The sequence below is a fragment of the Tribolium madens genome, unplaced genomic scaffold (assembly GCF_015345945.1).
Source record: "Tribolium madens isolate multiple individuals breed KSU strain unplaced genomic scaffold, Tmad_KSU_1.1 Scaffold_19;HRSCAF=116;Tcas5.2_LG9, whole genome shotgun sequence".
In the NCBI taxonomy this organism is placed as follows: Eukaryota; Metazoa; Arthropoda; class Insecta; order Coleoptera; family Tenebrionidae; genus Tribolium; species Tribolium madens.
Window position 1 is genome coordinate 2,043,776 of NW_025400983.1, and position 9,494 is coordinate 2,053,269.

Below are 9,494 nucleotides of genomic sequence, written 5' to 3' on the forward strand. Positions count from 1 at the left end.
TTTAGTTTTAAAACGTGAAAAAAATATTATTTTATTTTTAATTGAGACAAAACCAGCAAAATTTATGTCGAATTTTCTCACAGAAGTTCGTGTTGGGCGGAGCGACATGTGCTCCTTCGAGGAAAATATAAATATAGCCGCTTTCTTGTCGTTTTTCAATAAAACACCGCATTATTAATAACGCGAATGTCGTATTCTCACGCTTCTAAATTAATCAAACTTGTTAATAATGCATCGAGAATTGGACGTAACAAAAACCGCATTGCGATAGGAGAGAGGAATCAACTTAAAACCGGTGAAATTTGCTAATTAAGTCCTCTCTCTGGGCATGTGACACGAGTTACCGTGTTGAATAGTGAATTAAGCGCGATTGATAGTGTTCGCGGTGAAGATCAAAGCAATCAACGGCCATTATGGGGGCCTAGAGTAGTACGAATACTCAGCACTGTTGTATTGTTGGTAATTAAGCCAATGTTGCCGCTGAACATTGCTAGACTATTGTCTGATACTTTTGGTCGCCATTACCACCGATGATGCGGCGTTTACCAACAAGAGATCTAAACGGCATGAATGACGGCAATTGGAAACCGATTCAATATACAAGAGAAAAAAACATCACTTTTGGACTCGTGTAGTAACACTCACCATTTGTTCTTTTTCTTGATGTAGTCCTTTTCGGAAAGGTTCACCAGGTATATCGTCGGCTTTGAGGTCAGGAATAAGTATTTGTTCAACACCTCGATCTGCGAAAAGACTATCATTGGAGACGAGATTCAAATCAAAACTGATAAAATGTTCTAGAATTTCACCAAAAATTTTTACACCAATAGGTACATTTTTATGTGATTTTAGTCTAATTTATAAATTGCTAAGTTACAGTAGTAATAAATGTTATTAATTAAAAAATTGTATTTTTGGTAAAAATTAGATGATTTATCTGGATTAGAAAACTTGCTTCAACTCGAAATGTAAGTTTTCACCACTTTTTGAAGAAGACAAATATTGAATTAAAAAATACCATAAATTTGTAGCTCTTTTGTGAAAAAAATTATAATTTATAAAAAAAATCAATGTGTTTTGAAGGTGCAGATAAAACTTGACACATCTGGAACGTGATTAATTATTACGTACTCACAACTTTTTTTCTTCTTAATTTTTTTGCACACAATATTGTCAGAGTATAAAAAATTTGTTTTGGTCTAGTGTTTTTCTTAAAAAAATAAGACTGATGGTGTAAAGAATTATAATGTATTTATTTCCTCATTTTTTATTTTACAAAATTAGCACTATTTTCGACGATGAAATTTTGTTAAATAATCGCGTTTTCAGTTGAAAAATGTGAAAAAGCAAAAATAATGTCATTTTAACGGACTCTCATCAGTTTTAATCTCAAAAAAAGTCTTAAATAACATCAATTTCAACCAAATTTGGTAATTTTTCAATATATTTTTTAATAATAGAGTTTTTAGTCAAAAACATCAAAAAATAATAAAATATTCACATAATTTTTATCGAAATTTCCCAAAACTGCGTTTCTAGCTGAAAAACGCTCAAAAAAGAGCAAAAATTACACTATTTTCTTTGTGGTTTTTTGAATTATTTTTGACAAAATTGCGCGTTTGTAGCTGAAAAACGTCAAATTAACACCCAATTTGTTGATTTTTTGGTTTAGTTTTAACGAATTTGTTATTGTTTTTGGTTGAAAAACGTACTAAGAATCTCAAACAAGGTAAAAAATATAATTTTTAAACTAATTTATTATTATTTTTGTTCATATTTGAATATTTATTCTATTTTGGAACTATAATATTGTTTCTAAGCACCCAAAAGCGGGCATAATTTGGCTTTTAAAGACCTTTGACCTTTTTTTATAACCAATTATAACATACAACAAAAAGCAATCCAAAATACAACTAAAACGTTGTATGTATCACAAGCAATGAAATAACAATATGCAAAAATACATTTGGTGGTTAGCGGTTAACGTCGGGCTTTAAACAACACAACAAAAAAGTAGGATATTTTTTATTTTATTTTGCAAAAATAATATAATTTTCGATACAAAATAACAATTTTTCAGTAAATTTTTGACGAAATAATTGCACTTTTATCTGAAAAATGTGGTAAATCACGAGCAAAAAAAACAATTTATTAACTTTCACGCCCGATTTAGAGTTTTTATGCTTGACTTCCTAAAAACAAAATAACACTAATTTCGACCAGATTTAGTAATTTTTCAGCTTGTTTAAAAAAATCTTCGAAATAATGGCATTTTTGGCCGAAAAACGTAATAAAACGTTCAAAAAAGACAAAAATTATGTCATTTTCAACCAAATTTGGTGATTTTTCGGATTATTTTAGTTAAAAACGTAGAAAACCGCTAAATAAAACCAAAAATAAAACCAATTTCGACCTAATTTGATAATTTTCGGCTTGATTTGAATGAAATTTTTAAAAATAATGACAATTTTGCCTAAAAAAATGCTAAAACTCTAAAAAAAACAAAAATGATGTCATTTCCCACATAATTCGGTAACATATTGACAAAATTTCGCGAAATAATTGCGTTACTAAACCGCTCAAGAAAGTCAAAAATAGTGTTATTTTCGACACAATCTAGTAACTTTTAGGCCAGGTTTAGCAAAATCTAGCGAGTTTTTATCTCAAAAACTTGTTTAAACTCTCAAAAAAGCCAAAATAACACCAATTTCGACCAAATTTGAGCAGTTTTCAGCTTATTTCCAAAGAAATTCCTCGAAATATTTTATGACCAAAAAACGTGCAAATTCTGTTCATTTGTTAATAACAGTACCAAAAATTTTGTATTTTTGTCTCTTGAGTCCATCAAAATTTCTAAAATCTARATTTGATTACAAATTATCAAATTTTGTTAATTTTTCAGCTTATTTTAAAGGAAATTCTTCGAAATCATGAGGTTTTTGACCAAAAAACGTGCTAAAACTCTGCATAGATACATAAATTACGTCATTCTATGAGTTTTCGAATTATTTTTGCCGCGATTTCAAAAAATAACTGCGTTTCAACCTATAAAAACGTACTAACACTATGAAAAAAAAAATATCAACCTGTTGATATTTTTTCGGATTATTTAAAATAAAATTGAAAATAATGACGCTTTTGACTGAAAAATATGTCAAAACTTAAAAAAAAATTATGTCATTTTCAACCTAATTTGCCTCATGAATCAACCAAAGTTCTAAAACCTATATTTCCTTACAAATTATAAAATTAATAAAGAATCAAAAAATATACACATTGTAAAATTGATAAAATCAACCTAAATTCTGTTAATGTTTTGATAAAAACAACAACAATTTTGCCTAAAAAACGTGCTAAAACTCTCAAAAAAAGGACAAAAATCATATCATTTTTGACAAAATTTCGAGAAATAATTGCGTTACTAGCTGAATAATGTGTTAAACCACTCAAAAAAAAATCCATAGATCCAACTTTTCACTCGGTTCAGCAAGATTTGCGAGTTTTTATCTCAAAAAATTTCCTTACTTTCAAAAAAGATCAAAAAATACCATTTCGAACCAATTTTGACAATTAACAGAACTAAATGGTATTTTTTTAAACAAATTTTATGTAATTAGTTTTCAAAAGAAAAATCTTACATAACTGTTGAAATTTGTTTTTTTTTTAAACACAAAAATCTCCAGTTATTAAAATTTGACTTGGACTGTTTTTTTATATCGGAATGACTCTGTGCAATGCTAATCGGGCATAATATGATCACCACCTGGTGATTCCCCCATTGTCGATTGGCATTGACACCGCTTGGGGTTTGGAACCCAGCAGGAATCACTTACGGTGTTGGCAAGACATGGAACAGGTCAACCATGACATGCACATTCTCTCCCGATCGATTTATCAAACCTCGACACTAATAATCAAACTTTTCCACCCTAGTTAAGAAAAAAAACAAAAAAAAACAACCAGCCACACTTACATCTTTAGCATCCCAATCGCCGAATCTTATATGTTTCTTCTCCCCACACAGCACTCCTTGTATCTTAACTAGAGTATCCTACAACAGAAGAACGTCACATTAGTGGTGCGACCTTTAACCTCGATGAAACTAATAAGGCAACACCTGTGGGGTGGCGACCGCCCGTTGTCTTTGGCCCAGCATGAGCCGCCCCGAGTTGTCGTAATCGAATTAAGTGATGAATCGGCGGGATTTTTTCCGATTCGTTTGCATTTTAGAAGGGAAAGTGGTGAAGGTGGATGCGATGACTTTACATTTGGAGAACGGATACGATGTGTTGTATGGAAATGAATGGCAAGGACTTGTGTGGTCTCGAAGATTTCATTATGATTGGGAGGCCGACGCAGCGGGGCCCAAACGCTGATGTTATCCACGATTTGACATTGTATTGTAATCGGATAAGAGGTGTTGGCGGCGCTGACATTCTTTGATGCCACACGAATCAACACAAAAAGAGTTTTTTTTTCATCATTTTATTTATTGTTTTTTTTTCATACAAATTTTTGTGTGGAAAATTGCTAATTACGGCAAATTTGATATTAGATATTTTTTAATTCAACTTTTCAAATAAATTACTAAAAAAAGAGTAAAAAAAACAACAATTTAAAGCATTAAAGCTACAGTGTAATTAACAGAAAATAAAATTAGCAAACAATGACAGCAACTTTTTTTGTTGTTAAATTGATTAAAACAGACAGTGTATTTCGACAAATCACCCTATATTTGTGTTTTTTAAGTATTCTAAAAAAATCTATTAAAATTATTACTGCGTGATTCAAAAAATTCCAAAGAAAATTGTTAACTAAAGCAAATTTTATCCTTAAAAAGTTATAGACTTCGTAACATTAAATATTTTTAATTAGAACTTTTCATGACTTGTATTCTAAAAAAATAAAAATATTAAACAGTAAAGTCCCTGTATTACTAAAAAAGTAAAAAGCACCAAAATTTGGCCAAAAAAACCCTGTATTTGTGTTTTTTAAATCTGTATTCATATAAAAAAAATTCAAAAAAAAATATATGATAAAATGATGTTATTTTTTGACGTTTATCAAAACACTTCCTACAATATTTTAAAACTCAAAAAATCAACGTCTAATTCTGTCCGTTTCTTGATGATAATATCAAAAAAAATTGTATTCTGGTCTCTTGGAACCACTAAGATTTTTAAAATTTATATTTCATTAAAAATCAAGGATCAAAAAAATTAGAAGAAAAAAAAACATTCTTTATTTTATTTTGCAAAAATTACATAATTTTGGACCAAATATATTTTATATATTTTTTTTGGCTTACTTTTTGACAATAATTGCGTTTTTAGCTAAAAACCGTGCTAAACCGCTCAAAAAAGTCAAAAACAGTGTTATTTTCAACACAATTTAGTAACTTTTAGACCAGGTTTAGCTAAATCTGGAGAGTTTCTATCTCAAAAACTTGCTTAAACTCTCAAAAAAAGCAAAATAACACCAGTTTCGACCAAATTTCAGGTTATTTCTGAAGAAATTCCTAGAAATAATGGCGTTTTTGGTTAAAAATCGTGCTAAAACTCTGAAAAAAGGCAAAAATGATGTCATTTCTAACCTAATTTGATGACATTTTGAATTATTTAGAACAAATTTCGCAAAATAATTGAGTTTCTGACAAAAACGTCAAATTCTGTTCATAGTATCAAAAATTTTGTATATTCATCTCTTGAGTCCATCGAAATTTCTAAAATCCAAATTTTTTTTCAGCTTATTTTTAAAGAAATTCCCCGAAATCATAGTGTTTTTGACCTAAAAACTCTTTAAAAAAACATAAATTTCGTCATTTTTAATCAAATATTATGAATTTTCGAATAATTTTTGACGCAATTTAAAAAAACTGCGTTTTTACCACGTGCTGAAACTCTAAAAAAAGACAAATAAGATGTCATTTCTAAGCCAATTTGATGACATTTTAAATTATTTAGCACAAAATTTCGCAAAATAATTGAGCTTCTGACAAAAACGTCAAATACTGGTTATTTGTTGATAATAATATCAAAAATTTTGTATTTCTGTCTCTTGAGTCCATCAAAATTTCTTAAATCCACATTTGATTACAAATTATCAAATTTTGGTGATTTTTCAGCTTATTTTTGAAGAAATTCTTCGAAATCATGAGGTGGTTACATATTACGTCATTTTCAATCAAATTTTATAAGTTTTTGAATTATTCCTGAAGCAATTTCAAAAAATTGCTGCGATTCAACCAAAAAAACGTGCTAAACACTATGAAAAAAAAACGACCTACTGATATTTTTACGGGTTATATAAAATAAAATTGAAAACAATGACGTTTTTCACTGAAAAGTGGTCCAAAACTTTCTAAAAATACAAAAATGATGTCATTTCGAGCCTAATTTGATGACATCCTAAATTTTTTTTCGCGAAATAATCGTGTTTCTGACAAAAACGTCAAATTCTGTTCATTTTTTGATAATAGTACCAAAAATTTTGTATTTTTGTCTCTTGAGTTCATCAAAATTTCTAAAATCGACATTTAATTACAAGTTATCAAATATGGTGATTTTTCAGCTTATTTTTGAAGAAATACCTCAAAATCATGGAATTTTTGACAAAAAAACGTGGTAAAACTTTAAAAAAAGACTAAAATTACCTCATTTTCAATCAAATTTAATGAGTTTTCGAATAATTTTTAACGTAATTTCAAAAAAAAACTGCGTTTCTACTAAAAAACGTGCTAAACACCTTGAAAAAAAATTCAACCTATTGATATTTTTACGGGTTATTTAAAATAAAATTAAAAACGTTAAAAAAATACAAAAATCATGTCATTTTTAACCTAATTTGCCTCCTGATTCCACCAAAATTTCTGAAACCTATATTTCTTTACAAATTATATAATGAATAAAAAAATATACACATTGTAAAATTGATAAAATCAACGGAAAATTCAGTTTATGTTTTGTTAAAAAAAATTGAATTTTCATAAAATTACACACAAAAATAAATATAAAAATCGATTAAGGATAAAACCAATGATAAATCCTGATCATTTTTTGATTAATGAATTTTATTTACCATACTCGTAAAGTATCATTTTTTTTCAGGGTCTCTGAAATCCTAAAATTTTCATGTTTTCCCTCACAGTGTACGGTAAACTTGACAGATGCCTAAAAATGCCTAAACAAAAATTCGAAATTAAAAAAGAAACATTTTTTTTAAAGATTAATCAGTAGATAGAAATTTGTAGATAAATCAATGATTAAATTGAATTTAAACAATAATGGAAAAAAATTATGGGCCGCCGCGGTCACCCGACCTGAATCCACTCGACCTAATTACTCACATATTCCGGCTTCAATTTCTTATCACCTCCTCTAAGAACAGTCCGTTCCAACTTTTCCATATTCTTCAAAAGCGTATCTTCATCCTTGAGCCTCAATTCCTCGGCTATAATATCCAAATCCCTGACGGGATTAACCTCACCTTCGACATGCGTAACATCATCATCCTCAAACGCCCCTAAAACCCCCATTCACCCTCTCGTTTTTTTTCAATTGCTGTAAATCTTACGACACAAGTGAAAAATGGCATCGCACGCACTGATGTGACTCAAAAAGGCATTGCCCAATCCCTGGCCTTCGGAAGCCCCCTTGACCAATCCGGCGATATCCACAATGTTCAAAAACGCTGGCACTTTACTACAAAAAACAGACTTTATGTTTATCTCTGGGTCTACATCAGCACCCTTTGATCTGAAGCTAATGAAGATCCTTTGTGCTGTGCTGACCTCATCAGACTTGCAGATCGGAAAGCGTCGCTTTTCTACACGACATTTCTCTCCCCAATTTTATTTTATGGACGCAATCTGCCGTAAAAAGACGCCAGATATTCAAATCGAGGGAATCACAATAATTTTATTGCGCTCTCTCGAAGGATAAATAACGATTATTGGCTTTCATGTTGAGTCTCGATGGTGGATAAAAAAAAAAATAAAATAAATTTCGACTGTGATGCTCAAATGAAAACGATCTCTAATGATAGAAATTGGGACGAATTGGCGACGTGGAGGCTATAATTTGTCGCGATTTGGGACAAATGGTTTCGGAGACCCCGAGGCCGAATTGTGATTATTGTTCGAGACAAAAAATTTTAATCGGGGACCTTAATTGAATCTCGGGGGTTTGCTTGTGTATTTATCGTATTATTTAGGGACATGCGACGGCGACGTCGACGGCGCCATCATTGTAACCCCGACGACGCTCCGCCTTTAAAACCGCATTTCATTTACGTGATTATTACATAAAACTGGTACATTTTAAAGGAAATATAGCCTCTAATAACGCACATTTGTCACGGCACGGCATTTTCTTCAGCGAATTCGAAACAAAAGAAAAGCTCTTTGTAAAAATAACAAGCGAAATAAATCAAATTTCGTAACTTTTTATTCCACAACAAAAAAAATCTTACTGTTGACTAAAAAAACATGTTGAATAGTCATTTTTGACATTTTTCGAAATACTAAACAATATTGTTAACTGTCATTTTGAATCACCTTGTATTTTTATTGTAAAGTAAAAGAAAAGTTTTCTAATTTCAAACAGCTTAAATTATTATTATATAAAAAAAGAATCTAAAGATAATTATTTTAAACAACAATCGAAGACACAATTCGGCTGAAGGAAAAATAAAAATAACAGAAATTGAAAGTATAACAATTTTTTTCACATTTATGATAATAAAAATCCAATTAGTCAACCAAAAAAAAACCCGAATTCGTAAATTCTTGATGTTGACTCGAAAAATATGTCAAAACATATCATTTTTTGGGATTCATACAATTTGTTAACTAATTTGTTAATCACCCTGTATTTGCAAAAGTAAACTTTAACACAGCTTAAATTATTGAAAAAAAAATGAGATAATTATTTCAAATAACATAAATGAAGACAAAATTTGGCTAAATAACTGAAATCAAAAGTATTTTTTTCACGAAAAATTGAAATTCTTAAATTCTTGGTGTTGACTCAGAAAAAAACATGTCAAATAGTGATATCACTTTTGACATTTATCAAAATCCTATACAATTTTGTTAACTATCATTTTGAATAACCCTATATTTATCTTGTGGAGTAAAAGTAAACTTTTCTAATTCTAAACACATAAATATTTAAAAAAAATCAAATACAATTATTTCAAACAACACAATCGAAGACTCAATTTGGCTAAATAAAAAATTAAATGACAGAAATTGAAACTAGTATTTTCATATTTACCTATAATAATAAAAATCCAATTAGTCAACCAAAAAAAAAAAACCGGAATTCTAAAATTCTTGATAGTGACTTAAAAAAAAACATGTCAAAATATGTTATCATTTTTTGACATTTATCAAAATACTGTACACTATTGTTAACTATTATTTTGAATCACCCTGTAAAGTAAAATTAAACTTTTTTAATTGTAAACACAGTTTAAACTATTTAAAAAATAAT

General features: G+C 29.3%; 1 protein-coding gene across 1 annotated transcript in view; it reads right to left on the reverse strand.

Moving 5' to 3' along the window:
• The window catches only part of LOC123015605 (obg-like ATPase 1), a 32,962-nt gene that overhangs the window by 8,211 nt on the left and 15,257 nt on the right, over positions 1-9,494 (reverse strand). Inside the window, exons 4-7 of the mRNA XM_044415425.1 lie at positions 7,573-7,700; positions 7,346-7,521; positions 3,974-4,051; positions 646-743 (exon numbers count right to left, since the gene is read on the reverse strand). Coding sequence (XP_044271360.1) covers positions 646-743; positions 3,974-4,051; positions 7,346-7,521; positions 7,573-7,700 — 480 coding nt within the window. The remainder of the gene's footprint in view (positions 1-645; positions 744-3,973; positions 4,052-7,345; positions 7,522-7,572; positions 7,701-9,494) is intronic.